The sequence below is a fragment of the Camelus bactrianus genome, chromosome 1, assembly GCF_048773025.1.
Source record: "Camelus bactrianus isolate YW-2024 breed Bactrian camel chromosome 1, ASM4877302v1, whole genome shotgun sequence".
Lineage (NCBI taxonomy): Eukaryota > Metazoa > Chordata > Mammalia > Artiodactyla > Camelidae > Camelus > Camelus bactrianus.
The window spans coordinates 82,172,752-82,193,722 of record NC_133539.1 but is presented as its reverse complement, the minus strand read 5'-3'; the positions used below and the strand labels follow the sequence as shown (position 1 = coordinate 82,193,722).

Here is a 20,971-nt window from a genome sequence, read left to right as displayed (position 1 = left end):
TGAGGTTATTGGGAGTTATTTGGTAAGTCATTTTCTTGGAGTATTTCTTTTCCTTTTTGGGGTCACTGATACCTTTGAGAATCTTCAGAAAGATGGGAAACCCATAAAATTTTACATATAATTTCAGGAGGTTTATAGACATCTTGAAGTCTATTTCTGGACATCAGCTAAATAACTGTATACTAAGACTCCTTTTGCCAAAGACTTAAAATGAGTATGTGGAGATCGAAGGAAGAATAGGTGGTTACAGGAGAAATAAATCAGAGTATACAGGAATTTAATTTGATTTCTAATTGATGATCTGAAATTAGTTTTGGATTTCTTCTGTGATCTGTAAAATGACTAATATTACCTAATTCATAGAAATATTCCCATATATTCATATATTCATTTATTCATATAATAAATTAAATGTAAATTTTTATACAGTAATATAATTTAACAAGTTATATTCTTTCAAATTTAAATTTTAATATGCTGTGTCTCATCAAAATAATGTTGTTTCTGGATTTACAGTGGTATTGGGATTTAAAAAGAATTCACTAAGTTAATGTATCTTTGGAAATGTTTGCAGGAACCAATGATGCCCATGGACCAGTCATCCATGCATTCAGACCATGCACAGACAGGTAAGGATGTTACTGGCACAAACCACTGCTCATTAACAAAGTATCATTTAAAGACTTCTTTATGTGAATCTTTGACCTAAGTTTAAAAACACTGATATTCTTCTGAAATAAAAGCTAAGTAACCATATTTCATCGTGTTAACAGCAGAGTCACAATATATAACATATACATCCGGCACTTTATAAAGTAAAGACAACTAAGTAAACTACAACAAATGACTGTTTTCTTTCATTCAGATAAATTTCTTTTGAGACCCCTTTATATTCAGTAAACCTATTTTTTTTCAACAATGAAAACATGTACTGATTTTGTGGGTCATGTTGACTATATTCAAGTGACCTATTTTTATTAAAAGCTCTATTATGAAATATAGAAATTATGTAAAACTAAAGAGATGCTGCACAGAAAATTCAAAAAAGATCATGAGTTCAAATGTCTCATAGATACAAAACCTTAAATATGTATCTGGGAAATTTGGAGAGCAATTAAATGGGACAGAGCAGTCTGATCTGGAGTGAATCAAGAAAAAGAAAGCAAAGGAGTTTTTCTGGAAGGACAGAATGCAGTATATTATTCATGGAAGAAGCTGGTTAAAAGAAATGAAGGCTTTATAGTCCAGTCTTTGTCAGTTCTTTACCTGACCTGTGTGCATGGTACATTCTGAATCAGGAACATTTTGAGTATGAAGGAAGTGAGGAGTGAAAACTGGAGACCTTTTGTCTCTAGGCCTCAGTCATACTAAAACAATTAAATAAGGTATATGGAGTCACCTTTTTTAGAAGGAATTGATTAATTTGTAAGGAAGGGAAGTATTTTTAAAATAGCAGAAATATTTGTTAAAATCAGTACTTGGCTGTTGATTGGTTCCTGCTGTCTTTACCCTCATTAAAAATTAAGATTTAACTCATATTTACATATAATTTTTTGTTAATAGGACAGATATTCAATTGTAAATGATGAACACTTATTCAGAAATAAAAACTAAGGAAAGTCAGATCAGGAGAAATTTTTAAGTCAAACTGAGTTAATGGATACTTTGTTTTTCTCTCTCTCTCTCTTTTTTTTTTTGTTTGGGATTGGGTTTTTAGTAATTCCATATAATCCTGCAAGTCATGAGAGTTTGGACCAAGTTGGTGAAGAAAAGGAGGTAAGATAATTAGTTTTATGGTACATTATGTCATCAGCTTTTTAATAATAGCTAGACAGTTTAAAAATGTGACAGACTGACTTGCTTAGATTTTTAAATGATCATGGTGGTAAGATGCAGGGATGATTTTTGATGATTCTAGATTTTTATTCTGATTTAATCCAATGATTACTAATTTCATTTAAATTAAGAAATGATCTGGTGTGATAGCTTATTTTCACTTTAAGATAGCATAATCTAAAAACTATAAATGTATTTAAGAATGGTGTTTAGAATACTTGATAGTATTGTTTAAAATATATTATAGATCCTTCCATTTTGTGGTCTGGTTATTTATCTGTATTCCTAGTAAGCTAAGATTTTTGTCTTCATCATGAAAAGATGTTCAATTTTATTAAAAACATACTCTTCTTTTTTTAATGGAGTTACTGGGGATTGAACCCAGGGCCTCACACATGCTAACCACATACTCTACCACTGAGCACACACCCCTCCTCCCTTTTTTTAAATTCTTTTTTTTTTAATAGAGGTACAAAAAGAATATGAAAAATAAGGTATATACTTATATGTGTAACTGAATCACTATGCTGAACACCAGAAACTAATACATTGTAAATCATCTATACTTCAATTTTTAAAAATGAGAAAAAAAGACATTTTATAGCATTTATGGAGTTGATCATGTGTAAATTTCATTAATTTTCAAATGTTAAGCCTATTTTCCATTTCTGAAATAAATTTAATGTGTCATGATGTATTACTCTCTTTATATATTGATGAATCTGATTGCCAATATTTAGGTTTTAAAAAAAATTATTAATGAGAGTCATTGGCCTGTAAATCCCTTTTTGTATTGGATTGTTTAGTTTTGGTGTCAAGATAATACTGGACCCATAAAATGATTTTGGGATTTTTTTCTATTTCCAAGGTAGAATCTTATAAGATTAGCATTATTTATCGCTTATATTTTAGAAAGAATTTGTCAGAAAAGCACTCTTGGCCTGGGGTTTTCTTTGTGGGAAGTATTTAATCCTAGATTCCATTTCTGAATAGATGTAGGACAGTTTAGCTTCTCTGTTTCTTGTTGTGTTTGTGTTATTCCTTGGAATTTGTTTAACCTAAATTTTCAGATTTATTGACATAAAGATGTTAATTTCTGAGAATATGAAATTATATGCTTTTTTAATTCCTGATAAAAGTTCCTGTGCATTCTCTTTTTCTTCATCAGTCTTGCCAGGAGGGTATCAATTTATTAGTCTTTTTAAAGAACTTTTAGCTCTTTGTTGAATGCTTATTTTCTATTCTAGTACACAGATTTCTCCTCTTATTATTTCCTTTTTTTTTTGTCAGTTTAAAATATATCTTAATCTCTATTATGGTTTCTTCTTTGATCCATATATTATTTAAAAGTATACTAATTGATTTTCCAATACTTGGGAAATTTTTTTGTTAACTTCTAGCTTAATTCTGCTGTAAGTCAGAACGCATTCCATGTGATTTCAGTCCTTTGAATTTTGTTGAAATTTGCTTGAAGACTGAACACATAGGCATTGGTAAATGTTCCATATGTATTTTTAGATGCAGTATGTTCTATAGTTGTTGGGTGTGGTAACTGTACATGTCAATTAGGTCAAGATTATTAACAATTTTATTCAGTCTTCTGTTACCTCACTGACTGCTTGTTTTTTCTGTACCAAAAGGTTTCTGAGTTTACCTTCTCTTTTTAGTTTTGTTAGTTTTTGCTTCATATATTTTGAGGCTATGTTATTAAGTATTCTTATGAGTCTATGATTCAGAATCATAAAATCTTCTATTGGGTTAGCCCTTTTTCATGAAGAAATTTCTCTCTGTAGAAATGCTTCTTGTCTTAAAGTCTGCTTACCAAATTACCTTAATATATAGTGTCTTGAAACAAAATGTATTATGTTACAATTTCTATGGGTTAGAAGCCCAAGTGTGACTTATCTAGGTCCTTGTCTCAGAGTCCATTCCACACTGCAGTCAGTGTGCTGGCAGACTGCAGTCATCCCAAGGCTTGGCTGGGGAAGGAACTGCTTTCACACTCACCTCACTGTTGGCAGGTTTCAGTACCTTGCCACAGGGCCTTAGGGCAGCTCACAGCAAGGTAGCTTGCTTCATCAGAGAAAGCAAGCAAGCAGTGAGATCCAGAGAAAATAAATGCTAGCAAGACTGAACACACAGTTTTTTGTAATCTAATCTCAGAAGTGACATTCCGTCAATTTTTGTCACATATTTTTCATCAGAAGCAAGTCACTAGGTCCAGCCCACACACAAGGGGAGGGGACTTTGCAAGTGCATGAATACTAGGACATGGGGATCACTGGTGCTCTTTAGAAGCAGCCACCACTGTAGGCTACAACTACTTTGTCTCATATTAGTTTAGCTGCAACTCTCTTTTGGTTAGTGATTCTATTCTATTACTGGTTGTTCTAGAGATTGCATCTTATACTCTTAACTTACTTAAATTCAGCATGAATTATTAATATTTTTTTACCATTTCCCAGAATATGCAAGGACCTTAGAACAATTTAAATTTATTCATGCTTCCTTCCTGCCTTTAGTGCTATTTCTGTCATATTTTAAATATTTGTGTGTGTGTGTGTATTAGTGTTTTTAAATAGTCAATAGTTTTAAATGTGGATAAATCTTATTTAGGTTTATCCATATTTTATTCTTTTTGTTCAGTACTCATTCCTGCATCTTCTATATGAGGTCTTCTTTCTTCTCGAAGAACTCTATTTGCTTTAATGAATGCCTGCTAATGATAGATTTCCTTAGTTTTTGTTTGTCTGAAAATGTTTTTATTCCACTTTCATTTTGAAGGCTATTTTTTCAGGGTATAGAATTGTAGGTCAGCAGGCCTTTTTTCCAGGCCCTGTGAAGTTGCTGTGCATTTGTTCCATTTGATTCTTTTTTATCATTTTCACTCAGCTGTACTTAAGTCTGTACATTGCTTTACCTTCTTACCATTCTCTGCTTTCTTAATCTGCTCTAATCCAGTTTCTTTCACTCCTTTTAATTTATCCTTGTTACCAAATCAGATTATTATTTTTAAATTTTAATGTGTTGAGCTTTCTTTTGAATCGTCATTCTCCTTCAGTTTTCATAATACCTTTTTTTTTTTTCTGTTTTGTGCTTAGTAGTTTATCTTTCTCAAAATTTGCTCTTTGTTTTTCTTGATACTCTTCACTTCAGAAAATTCATACTTAATTCTCACGGGTACATCTGTTGGTTGTGTGCTGAGGATTTTGCAGGTATCTAATAAAAGATTGTCTTGAGCCTTCTCTGTAAATTATCAGAGGCCTGAGTTTCTAGTTGTTAATGAATTGTAAGGCTGCCTTTGTCATTCCAAAGGAGACTTGGTGTTGTATTAAAAAAAGAATGTTTTCCATTAGCTGAACTGCCTCATGCCTGTTTTCTGCCTGTAGCTTGTGGAAATGTCTCTGAAAGTGTCCTCTCATTAACTCAGATTTCATACATCAAGCTTTCAGCAGACTTTCCTCTTGATGTCCCCTTATAACTTCTAACTTCAGCGTGAAAAACCAAGCTCAGTATCTCATCAACTCTGTCAGTCTGATCCTGTGCTCACACTTTATTTTTCTGGCAGTGATACCTCCAATCTCCTAGTCACCAAAGTTAGTCTCTTTTTTTTAATTAATGCATCTCCATTGCCTCCAGCATTTCTTAGATTTCAGCTCCCTCTCCATTCTTAACACCACCCTGCTGACCCCAACTCATGAATTCATCCTACCTCTTGAATAGTTAGATTGTGTTGTTTGGAATGATGTAAGAAAATAATTAAGAACTTAAGTCAGAAAATATTAAAAGTATTATAGGTATAGTTATAGCTCAGTGTTAGAAATATATTGTATTATGCAAAATATTTCAAGTGTAACGCTGATATGATTGTTCTCAACAGGCAATGAACACCAGGGAAAGTGGCAAAGCTTCATCCAGTTTAGGTCTTCAGGATTTTGATTTGCTCCGGGTAATAGGAAGAGGAAGTTATGCCAAAGTACTGTTGGTGCGGTTAAAAAAAACAGATCGTATTTATGCAATGAAGGTGGTGAAAAAAGAACTTGTCAATGATGATGAGGTAAAGACAGTGATGTTTGTGTTTACTGTTAAGTTGGCTCAAGTATACTATTTCAGAAGAAAACCCAGTGTTTGTGCCTTATTATTTCAGTCTTTTCTAAATATAGGCTTCAAACATATTATGTAAGGTATATTTAAAGTTATCTGATGATTATTAGATTTTTTAAAAAATAAAAATCAAATCATATTATTATCAAGGGAAAGTACTTGAACTTTGTAAAAGTTTTCTAGACTGTTTCATAATATTGAAAGATTTACTGGTAGTGTTTTTCTCTTTATATGTAAATTATTATTTCATGATTATCAATGCTTTTGATATTTAGCCTAATTAGTTAATAATTGTGTTCTTGGTAATGGAATTGCTAAGAACATATTTATCATAGTTTTGATGATATCATTTCAGTTTGACACAGATTTCTTTGACATTTTAAAATAGGATATTGACTGGGTGCAGACAGAGAAGCATGTCTTTGAGCAGGCGTCCAATCATCCTTTCCTTGTTGGGCTGCATTCTTGCTTCCAGACCGAAAGCAGGTAAGACTGAAACATAATGGAATGATTACTGGGCTTTACACATTTTGATATATTACACAATAAGAACCCTTTCTATGGTCATTCCTGAAGTGGAAGTCACATGGAAACAGACACAGCAGTACTGTGCTCATGATTTCTTGCTACTCATACTCTAATCAGTGATATCAACTTGACATTGAGATCAGCAGTAGGAAATTACTGCTTTAGGCCAAAAAAAAAAAGCAAAAGGCCAGGTTATATCTCTAAGATTCTAGTTTTAGGATTCGAAAGTTTCCTAGAGTTTAATAGGGGGATAAATCCTTAATTCTTTTACCTTAAGTGACAGTTGAAAATGACTTATCTTGTACAGGCTAAAACTGGGGTGGGAGTGAGAGCTCTGGATCACAAGTGATACTGCTTTAGAATAGGAGAATTGCTATCATTCTGGTTTACTTTCTGTGATTAAACAGCCTTTTACTCCAGTACCCTTTGTTTCCACCAAATTCCTGGAATTTTTGTTAAGGGTGAATCATGTAGAATGCTTTCTGTGTCGTCAGTGGTTTCCACAGTGTTTTTTTGTTTTGGTTTGGTTTTCTTTTTTTGGAGGGAGGATAATTAGGTTTATTTATTTTTAGAGGAGGTACTGGGGATGGAACCCAGGACCTTGAGCATGCTAGGCATGCGCTCTTCTACTTGAGCTATACCCTCCCCCTTCCACAGCGTTTAAAACGCAGTTACACCGCCTTATTCTGAATCTTGGTTTCACATGTTCTCTCTCTCCTGTGTTTTAGATTGTTCTTTGTCATAGAGTATGTTAATGGAGGCGATCTAATGTTTCATATGCAGCGACAGAGAAAACTTCCTGAAGAACATGCCAGGTTAGTTTCCTGTTTATTGTTTGCTCGATTTGGATTTTGCAAGGGAGAGCTGTGGGACTTTTTATATGCCAGTGAAACAGTAGGTAAATCATTGATTTTGATACTAGTTAATTCTTTATGTCATGTAGAGACTAAGCTAAAAGTTAATTTATATTATAATATATATAATATGTTATATATATAATAATTGTAAGCAATTAAAAAGTGTAAACAGTATCAAAGGAGAAACCTTTAATCTACTGAACTCAGTTGCTTTCAAATATTTTGTCTATTCAGCATCAGCCACTGAAAGAATTGATGAATTTATAAACACTTTACTAATCTCCTCAAGTTTGCAGTGATCTCTGGCAATACTTATTAGAAGATTATATTTCATATATACTTGAGAGTAATAAAACAATTCCTCTCAAGCTATTATGTAATTCTGATTGTTCTTCCATAATTATAATCTCTAAATTGTTTTGCCTTTGGCTTTTCCCCTTATGATCCCATGTGCTGATTAATAAGAGAAAAGTGTGTTAAATATCATTTGTTTGTTTAGTGCTCTTAAGATATTATGCAAGATTGTATATTGTTTATATAAATGTTGGAGGAGTTAGGTGGCTAGGCACCATGGTCTTGGTTATGAAGTTTAATCCATCAGTGCCATGCTTTGCTGTTTTTCACTCATAATTAGCAGTAATTCTACCCTTTTGCCCTTTACAAGAGTAATGCCAAAAAGAAGCATAGGAGTTTGTATAGGTATGTAACAAAGGTTAGATATTGATTTTAAAAAATAACTTATTTAGTGGAAATCTTGCTATTCATTGATATTTCTTGTCAAAAAGAGAAAATATCCTTCAACTTCATAAGAAGATATAAAGTGTATTAATCTAATCTCAAGGCCAAACTCTTTATTTGTTTTTTACTGTATGTTCATTATTTATTTAGGCTTTATCAAATGGTTACCCTTCATAGCAAAGCCACAGATGATATTTTAAATTGTGAATATAGCCAGTATTTCTTCCTTGTTTGTTCAGTTGGACTTGGGGGAAGTAACCTAGTTTTTACTGTATTAAAGTGCCCATTCTGGTTTTATACCATTTTCACTTTTCTAGGAACCAAAGTGCGGGATAAGGGCTCAAATTCCCTCTTCATAGAATTAAGTAGCTAGAAGGTGTGTATTACATACCTCCAAGCATGATCGTGATAGTATTCACCAAAGCAGCTATAAATCAGCTTGGGTGTTTCATTTTCATTGTTCAGGTCAGAAGTTCTGCTTATCACCAACGAGTTGGTGGCAGTTTTGAAAAGTTCTTTAATATTAAATGTTACTATTGTAGAATAATTTCTTCCTATTCCTTTTCTAGAAGTTTAGTATAGATTTTATGGTTTGAGGGGTCAACTCTCCATACTCTTTTATTTTAGACCAGCCAATGATTCTTAGCATTTGGGGAGATCATTTGTCCCTTAGAGAAGTGATGTAAGCTGTGAAAACAATTGGAGAAGTACACGTACATACAACTTTGCATCCAGTTGTAGGAATATGGACTTTCTGAAGTCTATCCAAGGACCCAGATTAAGAACCCCTGCTTGAGACGTTCAAATTAAACATTAAACTTTACAAAAAGTATGAGTTTAATTTAGACTGGAACTTTTGTAGTTATATTTGGGGCTCAGCTATTTTAAAGTGGTACTCCAATTTGTGTTTTGGTGTTGTTCCTAAAAACACTGGAAGAAAAAAATCTTTTGACATGATTTTGATGTTCTGGTTTGCAGATGGGAGTAGGATTTAAATACCTTCCTTTAGAAACTTACCACAATTTAAAATTTTGAATCAAATGAGCAATTTTTTATTTTATTTTAGATTTTACTCTGCAGAAATCAGTCTAGCATTAAATTACCTTCATGAACGAGGGATAATTTATAGAGATTTGAAACTGGACAACGTATTGCTGGACTCTGAAGGACACATTAAACTCACTGACTATGGCATGTGTAAGGTGAGGGAAATTTCTAGTTATTCAAAAGATCTCAGCGGCTCAGGAGATTGTTTTGGTAAATAACTTCATATTTAAAGATGGGGAAATAATTGCTACTTTGTTTAGGATACTTTTTGGAATTCTAGCACAAAGGCAAATGTACTTACTTCCTAGCCATTTACGAAATTCCATATTTTCTGTGTTATGTTCTATAATAAAGAGTTAATTTATTTTTATTGTCCATAAGTTTTTGTCTTGAAAGTTGTGACACTATTGAAGAAAATGTGGTGGTAAAAGCTGTCTGCAAACCCACAACTTTAACGCAACTGCTTGTGAATCTCCTTCCAGTTTTTGCCATTTAATTGTGATGCTTAATAATGCATTCAAGATTTTCCTAGGAAATCTAACTTTTTTTTATATTTAAATTTAAACATCTGACATCAAGTATAATAGAACCAAATAATTTTCATTACTCTCAGGACATATCCTTTATTTCTTGATATTTTATTCTTTTTTGTAACAACATTCCATGTAAGGGTCCAGTCTTCTTTGACAAAACGTGTAGGGAGCTACTTTCCTCATTAAAAGAGCTGGGGTGGAATGATCTTCACACAGTAAATACGGCAGCAAGTGTGTAAATCTGCTGATCGCCTGTCCCCACTCACCTGAGGGAAGTGCCTTCACAGCCTCTCTCCTCTATTCAGAGAAATTTGGGAATCCTCTTTTGCCTGGAAAATACTATTAGAAAAAAATTACTTGAACTTTTGTTACTCTTATTGAAAAATTATATTGGTTTGTAATATATTCTCCTCTTCCCAGAGATCCTTGATCAAGTTAATCAGGATCTTTGATAAATCTTAAAGGTTTTATTTAGTAGTTCTTGAAATTGATTGTCTTGCTTGTCTCCCTTTCTGTCTTTCCTCCTTCTCCAGGAGCTGTTTCTAATTATTAGTAGGAAAAGATACCAGGGTTGGAAGTCTTGTTCAGAGACTTTACTAACAGAACTTTGTCTCTTTTCCAACTAACATTTACATCCAATATTAAAGCTTATGGGAAATAAATCCCCTGAATTTTGAATGTTCTTATTTTGTGACTTAGAGTTAGTATTTAAACTTACCTGAAGTCTGACCTTGGGCAAATATTGGGTGAATTTCTTTTCCTTACAGTAGTTCTTTGAGAAATCTAAGACACAGGTTTTTTTCATAGTTTCTCCGCAAATACTTTAGATTTCATTAATTTCTTCAGTTTCTCACTAGGTGCTTTTATATAAAGAATGCAGAGAATGGTGCTGACTGTAGGCATATGAAGACTGCAGTTAATATCGTCAGACTTATGTTTGAAATATTTTATGAACATTGATTTTTTGTTGTCTGAAAAACTTTAGCTGTTTTATCAGTTGATGTGCCTTTAATTTTGTTTTTTCCTCAGCAGGTGACTTTTTTTTTAATGAAGTGCAGTCAGTTACATTGTGTCAATTTCTGGTGTACAGCACAATGTCCCAGTCATGCATACATATACATATATTCATTTTTATTCTTTTTCATAAAAGGTTATTATAAGATATTGAATATAGTTCCCTGTGCTGTACAGAAGAAACTTTTTAAAATCTATTTTTATATATGGTGTCTAACATTTGCAAATCTCAAACTCCCAAATTTATCCCTTCCCACCCCCTTTCCCTGGTAACTATAAGATTGTTGACTGTGTCCAGCAGGGGGTTTTATAATCATATCTATGATATACTGTAGATAGTTCAGCTGATGAGCCTACATTCAGATAGCCAGTCACAAGGTTATAGCATAGCTCTTTTACAGGTTAACAAACTGCATCCCTTGCCTCTGACTCTTGCCTTGAAAATGCGTGTCATTTACCATGAGACTATATGTCAAACCATTGCCAATAATACAGAACAACTTAAATCACATTCATAGTTCCTTGTATAGGCACACCTCGTGCTATTGTACTTCGCTTTACTGTGCTTCACAGGTACTGTGTTTTTTGAACACAGGTTTGTGGTGACCCTGTGTTGTCAGATGATGGTTAGCTTTTATTTTTAACAATAAAACATTTTAAAATTAAGGTATGCACTTTGTTTTTTAGACATAATGCTGTTGCGCACTTATTAGATTACAGTATAGTGTAAACATAATTTTTACATGCACTGGGAAACCAAAAATATTCATGTGACTTGTTTTATTGTGATCTGCTTTTTCGCGGAATTCTGGAACCAAACCATGATATCTCCACAATGTGCTAATATACAAAGATAACATACATATCCCTATTAGGGATCTTAAAAAGATCCTTGGAGTCACAACATGTATTACTATATGTTTCTTCTAAGTGGTTATATTAGTGTTATATATAGTAGTAAAAAAATTGAAGAAAAATATGTACCCCAAGCCCAGAATATCTCTGCGGGAACACATAAGAATCTCATACCAGTGGTTACCTCTAGGGAGCTGGAACTGGATGTGTCAGGGACAAGAATGGGAGAAAGGCTTGGTTTTTAGAGACTATCTCCCTGCCTTTTTCTGTTTGGAATTTTGTACCATATAATTTAACAATAGGGAAATGGTTAATAGGTACATATGTTCAATTGAATTTTATAGTCATTAATAATAAGTCTGTAATCACATGGGAAATTACATGCTTATAAAGTAAAAAAAAACATACTTAATTGTATATTTACTATTATTCAGCTTATTTTTAGATGATCTTTTTAGTGTTTTAAGTTCAGGTATGGTTGATATACAATATTATATAAGTTTCAGGTGTACAACATAGTGATTCACAGTTTTTAAAGATTATACTCCTGTTATAGTTATTAAAATATGGGTTATATTCCCCATGCTGCACAATATATCTTTGTAGCTTATTTATTTTATATAGTAGTTTGTACCTCTTAATCCCTTATCTCTATTTTTCTTTTCCCCCTCTCTCTCCACACTGGTAGCCACTAGTCTGTTCTCTGTATCTGGGAGTCTGGGTGCGGGGGTTGTTGTAATTGTCACATTCACTACTTTGTTGTATTCCTTAGATTCCACATATAAGTGATAGCATACAGGATTTCTTTTTCTCTGATTTATTTCACAAGGCATAATACCCTCCCAAGTCCATCCATGTTGTTGTAAATGGCAAAGTCTCATTCTTTTTTGTGACTCACAGTATTCCATTGTGTGTGTGTGTGTGTGTGTGTATACCATATCTTCTTTATCCGTTTGTCTATCAGTGAACACTTAGTTTGCTTCCATATCTTGGCTATTGTAAATAACGCTGCTATGAACATTAGGGTGCAAGTATCTTTTCAAATTAACGTTTTCGTTTTCTTCAGACATGTATGTATCCAAGAGTGGAATTGCTATATCACATGGTAGTTCTATTTTCATTTTTTTTGAGGAATCTCCATACTGCTTTTCACAGTGGCTGCACCAATTTACATTCCCACCCATAGTATGCAAAGGTTCCCTTTTCTCCACATCCTCACCAACATTTGTTGTTTGTGGTCCTTTTGAGAATAGGTGGGACAGTTGTGAGGTAGAGGCTCATTGTAGTTTTGATTTGCATTTCTCTAATGATTAGTGATGTTGAACATCTTGTTTAGTGCCTGTTGGCCATCTCTATGTCTTCTTTGGAAAAATACCTGTTCAGTCCTTCTGCCCATTTTTTAACTGAGTTATTTGGGTTTTTGGAATTGTTCATATATTTTAGATATTAACCTGTGTATCTCATATCATTTGCAAATATTTTCTCCCATTGAGTAGGTTGTCTGTTCATTTTGTCGATTTCCTTTGCTGTGCAGAAGCTTTTAATTTTAATTAGGTCCCATTAGTTTATTTTTGCTTTTGTTTCCTTTGCCTTAGGAGACAGATAAATAAATATATATTACTATGATATATGTCAGAGTGTTCTGCCTATGTCTCCTTGTAGGAGTTTATGGTTTCCAGTCTTATATTTAGGTCTTTAATCCATTTGGAGTTTATTTTTGTATATGATGTAAGAAAATGTTCTAATTATTCTTTTACAAGTAGCCGTCTAGTTTACCCAGCACCCCTTAGTGAAGAGTCCAAGATCAAGGCAGAATCAGCGTCTGAAGGCACCCTTCCTAGTTTGCATGTGGGTGAAGGCGCATGGCTCTCTTCTCCTCGTATCCTCACGGAGCAAGGAGACAGGGGGGCTTTATAAGAACATGAATCCCATCATGTGAGCTTCAACCTCATGGCCTGATTACCTCCTCAAAGCCCCCACCTCCCAGTGCTATACCACTGGGGCTTCAGCATATAAATTTTGGGTGCACACAAACATTCAGTACATGGCAGTGACTGTGAAATTCTCTTAATAATTTTGTCCATTTTCACTATTTGTATTTTGAGGCTGTGTTGTTAGCTACATACAAGTTTCTTTTAGCTTCTTGGTGATTGTTCCATTTGTTATTTATACATATTGTATAAATGTATCTATTCATACATATTAGTGTGTTTTACCTTAATTTTATCCATCCTGTAGCTATTAAATACAAAACCAAAAAACATGTGCCTTAGGAAGAACAACCAGAAGGGAATCACCATAATGCCAGCAGTGGTTGTGTTGGGAGGTGGGATTTAAGGTGCTTCTTTTCTTCATAAAATATGATTCCTCTACTCATGTAATTTATATTTTTGTGTTAAATTTTGACTTGAATATAAATTATTTTCAATGCAATTTTTATCTCAATTGAACTGACTGTAATGAGGATAGGTTTTCTTGAAGTTATTTAGCAGCAACGTGTGATTTCAATAATAAAGGCAACTGTGCTAGCGATATGTGAGCTTAATATATTACCTACAGATGCTAAACTTATATGATAGATGAAATAAAAGAGGTGAATTTAAAACATTTTGCATTTTGTTATTATTGTTTCTCTTTTTTAATAAAAGGAAGGATTACGGCCAGGAGACACAACCAGCACTTTCTGTGGTACTCCTAATTACATTGCTCCTGAAATCTTAAGAGGAGAAGATTATGGTAATAAATTGGTGATATTTTAGCTATGTACTAGGGGGTTGTTAAACACGATACCAATTGCATTATAGTATGCTATAGTATTTCATTACTGATCTTATTAATATCAATTTACTTGATCCCTTTCAATCTCACATGAAAACCCCAAACTCTGAAATCAGAGACAGTGGGACCTTGGCAGTATTTGAAGGTGCAGATTTTAATAATATTTTATTAGTGGCAGGCACTTATGAGTACTAGGCACTGTTCTAAGCAGTTTGCATATATTAACTAAGTTAATCTTAATAATCCTGTGAGGTCAGCACTGTTAATTCCCATTTTACAAACAAGGAAACTGATGCACAGAAAGTTTAAATAGCTTGCCCAAGGTCATGTAGCTAAAAAGTGGCAGAGCTGGGATTTAAACTTTAGTCATGTGACTCCAGAGTCATAAACCTCTGAAAGATTGTTCAGAATTCCTGTGGTATTTACCGCTAGGAATTTGAAAGATGGAGGAAAGATTGAGTGCTTGTCAGGAACCAGAAGATATGTTTATCTTAAGGAAACATTTGACCCTTTGGGTTCTGGCCCTCTGATTTCAGCAGTTGTAAAGGAGGATGAGTACTTCTTATAGTGGCTCATAATCTGATTCCAGCATCCTTCAAAGATCTTTAATCAGCTAGCAGAAGATCAAGTTTCACACCAAGGAAGGTTATTCTCAAATACAATTTATATCCTCATAACAAAATACTAGATAGAGGCCATTAGTCTGAAATTACAGATGTATTTGGGAAGAGAAATTCATGTTTCACTTTCTATATTTGATTTTTAAAGTTATCTTTTAGACACCTCCCCTTTTTGATTAGTGAAATATTCCTATAATCCCCAATGTCTACTATGGTAGTTATAGTGTATAGTTTACTTTTTCATTATGTTTATCTTCTTTATTATGTAATAAAATGAATCTCAAATTACTGGCTCTGAAGAGTGCAGAATGGATAATTTATTGCTTTAAAATTTCTTTTTTGAAGGTTTCAGTGTCGACTGGTGGGCTCTTGGAGTGCTGATGTTTGAGATGATGGCAGGAAGGTCTCCATTTGATATTGTCGGGAGCTCAGATAACCCTGATCAAAACACAGAGGATTATCTTTTTCAAGGTAATTTGCAGTATTTTATCAAGATTCTCTGTGAATAACCTATTCTAGAGCATGAATGAAGACAACTCAAGTTAGTACTTTGAGTAAGAAAGAGGAGAATAATCTAGACAATATACAGCTTCACATGTGAGGCTTTGAGTTTGGTTTTGTTTTGTTTTGATATCTCCTTCCTACCTCTGTAGTCTTCAGTCCCTTTCGCCAGTAACCTCATACTCAAAATCATGACAGAGAGGTTCCTTCAGATTGTACATCACAGAGATTGGAGGAAGGAATTGTGTGACATTTTATTTAGACCACAATGCTGAGTGCAGAAGTCCAAGAACCATATTGAGGGGAAAGTAGCATACCAAGAAGATAAGAGGGTTCAAAAGGTGAAGAAAAAAGCCCCACAATTGGAAATACAAAGAATTGAACAGAAGTGCCATTAAATTCTACATTTAATGATTAAGGCCATCACAGGAAATGGATAGATATTTCATATAATGGGAAGTCCAGGTGGCTGTGGAATATGTGGAAAGACGTTCGACCTCACTACTAGTTAGGGGTGTGCATGTTAAAACATTGAGCTACTTTTTATACTCCCACATTTGGTAAAAATTTCCAAGTCTGATACTACCAATGCTGGTGAGGATATGGAGCGATTGGAACTCTCATAGACTGGTGGCGGGAGTGAAAAATTGACACAACAGCTTTGGAGAATAATTTGGCAGTGTCCAGTAAAATCGAATATGGTAGTATGTGCCACACATTTCACAGGTACTAACACCTTTAAACCTGACAACACCCCTATGAAGCAGGTGTTATTTTTATTCCAGTTTTACAGATGAGGAAACTAAGGCACAATAAGGTAGTCAAAGAGTAAAATATATGCATATAACTGGTAAAAACAGTGTTTAGATGAGAGGCTGTCTCAGAAGGAAGGAGCGAAGTGGGACTGGGAAAGGACACAGGACGCTGAGGTGGTATATGTGACATCTTGTTTCTTTCTGCTAGGTTGCCTTAAATATCTCATAATAATAAAGTTTAAGATTAAAGCCCTGTAAAAGTTAAATGCTGTCAATTTTATCTTTCTAGTTATTTTGGAAAAACAGATTCGCATACCACGTTCTCTGTCTGTAAAAGCAGCAAGTGTCCTGAAGAGTTTCCTCAACAAGGTATAAATTGTGTGTAAAACCTTTAGTGATTTAATCTCTCTGTACAAACGAAACCGGTAAGTAGAGGCGCAGGCAACGTAAGATTGTAAAACATCAGGGTATGTAACTTTTCAGTTAGATCTGGAATTTGTCTCTTCACCGTAGAGTAAGTTGGCAGCATTAGATCCTGAGATCAATTGTCCTTTCCATTTTGCCAATATAATTTGCCCCCAGCTATATGTTACATTTTCAATGTAAATGATATATACCATGTACTCAGGGGAAAATTACATCTTTGAGGATAGTCTCAATTGTACTGTTGCTCTATTTTTCAATTTTCTTTGGATTATTACTCATAGAATGTCTTTACTTATTGAGCACTTGTGGCAGTCGTGTTGCTTACAAATTCTCACGTCAAAGTCCTATAATTAGATAATACTCAGAAAAAATGCTATCATTGGCACGTTAAAAAAAAATCTGAACACATTCCATTGTTTGTTGCAGTTGGTAGGCTAGAAGAGTTTTAGAATCTAAGGTTGCAGTTCTTAACTGTTTTTACTCATCACTTCTGACACCAAACATGTAGGTTTTTCCCATACCAACAACCAACTCTTACTTTAAAATCATATTTTAAATAAATGATATGCTAGAAAGTAGGCTGATTTGCAGTTTACTTTCTAAGATACATAGGTAATGACCAATTTTAATAAAATAAGAAATTCAAGCTTGTTTTAAATGAGTACTTTATATGAGGAAAAATTTAAACTGATACCTAAGCTTCAATACATTGAAAAATGAAGGTGAGAAGTGTTAATGTGCAAAAAAACAAAATGCCTTTTATTGGAAAGGAAAGGGGGAACACGTTCTCATTCATGATAATTTTGTAAGTTGCTGGCCCCTTCTCAGTCCAGTGATTCAGATAATGATTGTATCATCATAGTACACAGATTTTGGTTTGCTGCTATAATTGGGCATAAGGCTTTTAAATGGAGCTAAGAATAAACTTGTAAAGTTTAGGAGTTTGCATATTTTGACTGTCACTCTAACCCATGTCAACAGAAGAGCTGGATGCTGCCCAAGTGATTCTGCTGCTCTCTTTTCCCTCCCACTTTTCTTTAGCAAGGTGTTGTGACAGGTCTCCACTTGAATTACAAGATAGCTCTAGAGAGAGCCTTGAGGAAATCCTACTTGTTACAAGCCTCAGATACTCATTTGATATCCAGTGTTATGCTTTCTAGAAATGAAAGGTAGACCATTCTGATTTCAGACATATAGACACATATTAGACACAAAACATAGGTCACAAAGGTGATTGATTCTAAAGCAGGATATTCACGCAGTTCTTGAAACATTTCTTTGCACCATAGGACCCAAAGGAACGATTGGGTTGTCATCCTCAAACAGGATTTGCTGATATTCAAGGACACCCGTTCTTCCGAAATGTTGATTGGGATATGGTATGTAAATTTTGATTGTGTTATGTATTAGGTTTCATTATTTTGGTTGGCCAAAGTTTATTAACTTAGAAGAACATTGGAAAAAATAGTATATCACAGCTTAAATAACTTAAAACCACTCTTGCAAGTGCTTTTTAAAAAGTTTTCAAAACAGTAAAAGCTTAGAGTGCTAATTTAATGGAATATTAAAATGATGTAGTATTATGGAGACCTGCATCAATGTTCAGATTAGTAAATTATTTCCATCATTGTGAATATTGTAGAACCATGCCTAGGGACTCACTGTAATAAGACCGGGAAGCATCTGAGGGCAGAGGAGAAATATAAAGGTGGAATTTTCCTAAGAATGCAGGCTTGAGCTGTCATCCAGTGTGTCTTTCTAGATGGAGCAAAAGCAGGTGGTACCTCCCTTTAAACCAAATATTTCTGGGGAATTTGGTTTGGACAACTTTGATTCTCAGTTTACGAATGAACCTGTCCAGCTCACTCCAGACGATGAGTAAGTAATTCCATAAACTGTAATGTTTTTAAAGTTCTTTGAAAATTCCATTTTTAATGGCTACAATATTTCATTATCAGATTACACTATAATTTAATCATTCGGTTACAGGATATTTGATTTATACAATAATAAAAACAGTAACTGCCATTTTCTACTTTGCTTTACATGTATTATCTCTGATTCTCACAACAACCTTGTAAACCTAGTCTGTGTCACCTTCGTTTTTCAGATAAGGGAACCGAGGCTCAGAGAGGTTAAGCAAAGTTACACAGCTGTGAGGTGGCAGAGCCAGGATTCATACCCAAGTCTGACTAAGGCCTGTCCTCTTTCCACTGCACTGCACTGTTTCCCATTGTGATGATGACCTTCTTTGTCAGTTCCTGAGTATTACAAAGATAGATTCCTAGAGGGGGAATTAGGTCAAAGGGTATGAGCTTTGTAAAGCTCTTGATATATATTGCCAAATTGCTTTTTTAAAAGATTACATCAACGTATCAAGTCCAGCCAGCAGTGATCTGACATATGTTTTGTGTGTATGTTGTATCTTTTAGAATAACTTGGGAATATCTGATCATTCACCTGTCGTTACAGATTCCTTCTCTCATCTCATGGAGGCCCTTACTGCTTGGCAGTCATTTTACTTTTACATCTTGTTAGTTCTTATCATTTTTCTCACCACAGCTGTTCCTGACTATCTCTGCATTTTAGAAGCCTTCAACCCCACCCCTGCCTCCATCACTCTTAACATATTAACCCTGCCTTAACTTGTCTGCAAGGATGGAGACCTCCCTCGTGTGAGCTTGCACCCTCTCCAGCTGTCACCAGACCACCTTACATCTCAGAATTGCTTTCTGACTCTTCCCAAACTTTTTCTTCTTCCCTGTTGTTAGAAGGCTGTCTCTCTTGTGCAAGGAGTACCCTCCTCTTTTTCTAAACCCATTTCCTTCATTTTCTCCAGGATTCGTTTTGTCAGTTACCTCCATTAGCCCGCCTCCTTAACTCCTCTTTTCCAGCTTCTTTCCCTCTGCTTATAAACATGCTCAAATATCCTAATTTTTCCACTTCTTGGAACCACTGCATTTTTTTTCTCATTTTCTTTTCATCTTCAAGCTTTTTCAAAAATAGGTAATAGTTGCTAATGGGAAAAGAAAAATAAGCAGTATCGCCATTAACTCGTTCAGAGTAGCCAGCATTGCTTGTCTTGCACTCTTGCTGCAAACACTTTAACCTCTTACAGTTTAACCTGCTCCTTCAGCTTTTGAAGTTTGAACTGACTTCCTAATTTCTACATTTTAAAGCATTTTTTGATCTGTTCCCATCTCCCCTGATGTCTGTAAAGCATTGGGCACCCATGGCCTGCTTCAGTTGGCACTGCCCATCCTGGTTCTGTGTCACCTCTGACCACTTGTTGTCCTTTTTCCCCTTTCCCCTTGAGACTAGGATGCTCTGTGGTTGTGTTTGTGACAGCCTTCTCTGTGCCACCTGCAGTTTGTACCTTGGAGATTTCAGCCAGCCCCATAGCATGAATACCAGCTATTGAGTGACTCCCAGTGTAATTGGCAAACAATTGTTGAGCAAAAGGCACTGTGCTGAGTACTAAACTTTCAGAGGTGATCAAGGCATAGGCCGGTCTCTCAGAAATCTTACTATCTGCTAGAGGAGAGAGAAATGTACCAAAAGCATTGTTTCTGGCAGCATTGTGTATAAGAAAGAGCACTGGCTTTAGTCAGAAGGTGGGAATTTAAATCCCGACTCCACCTCTTGCCAGCTGGTTTCCCTCGTGTGAATGGCGTGACTCCTCTGAGCCTGTTTCTTCTTGTACCGCCTAGCTCCCAGGCTTGCTGTGAAGAGTAAATGAGCGGTGGTTTCTGAGGCACCTCACCCCTGCCCAGATACCTCTTCCGAGATGCATTTCCATCTGCTTGTTTAAACGTCTCTCCTGGTTTGTCAGACAAGCACCTGTAGCATACGAAGTCTAAATTTTTCTCAATCAGTTCTTTGTTTTTATTTACCCCTTTCTGCTCATCGTACCAACATGTATTCCTGCATTTAGATTCAAGATGTTCCTTTTCCTTAACAAACCATGTAATACCTTCCCCTGCCGAGTCCTTGTCTCTTCTTCCTTTACGTCATCACTTGTGTTAGATCCTTCCTTTCCGTTCCCTCTGCCGTTAAGCCCAGTTCAGATCTCTTTCAAATCATACCTAGAATATTGTGCCATCCAAATTGGGCTCCTTCTCTACTTTGCAACCCATTTGATACACCTCATGAAGCACCACTCCAGTTCTTTAACTCTTCTGCTCAGAAACCTTCAGTAACTGCTACATTGCCTAACAGATAAAAATCTATCCTTAGTAAGCAATTAAGGCCTCCCACCATCTGCTGCAGCCTGACTTTGTAGCCATCTCTCTCACTATACTCAACACAAATGCTGTGTTCCAATCAGGCTGTTACTCACCGTTCCCTGATAGTCTGCTGTTAATACTGTGCTCATACCA

At 34.9% G+C, this 20,971-nt stretch overlaps 1 protein-coding gene across 3 annotated transcripts in view; it reads left to right on the top strand.

Moving 5' to 3' along the window:
• Nucleotides 1-20,971, top strand: part of PRKCI (protein kinase C iota) — a 62,957-nt gene that overhangs the window by 38,322 nt on the left and 3,664 nt on the right. For 2 of the 3 annotated variants that reach the window (XM_010952097.3, XM_074367956.1), the window contains 11 exons: nucleotides 575-629; nucleotides 1,718-1,776; nucleotides 5,717-5,893; nucleotides 6,329-6,426; nucleotides 7,197-7,283; nucleotides 9,130-9,265; nucleotides 14,161-14,248; nucleotides 15,256-15,381; nucleotides 16,456-16,535; nucleotides 17,882-17,971; nucleotides 18,355-18,470. In XM_010952097.3, the coding sequence (XP_010950399.1) occupies nucleotides 575-629; nucleotides 1,718-1,776; nucleotides 5,717-5,893; nucleotides 6,329-6,426; nucleotides 7,197-7,283; nucleotides 9,130-9,265; nucleotides 14,161-14,248; nucleotides 15,256-15,381; nucleotides 16,456-16,535; nucleotides 17,882-17,971; nucleotides 18,355-18,470 (1,112 nt within the window). Of the gene's footprint in view, nucleotides 1-574; nucleotides 630-1,717; nucleotides 1,777-5,716; nucleotides 5,894-6,328; nucleotides 6,427-7,196; nucleotides 7,284-9,129; nucleotides 9,266-14,160; nucleotides 14,249-15,255; nucleotides 15,382-16,455; nucleotides 16,536-17,881; nucleotides 17,972-18,234; nucleotides 18,293-18,354; nucleotides 18,471-20,971 lie in introns of those variants that run through there. The other variant, XM_074367965.1, reaches the window with a different exon arrangement.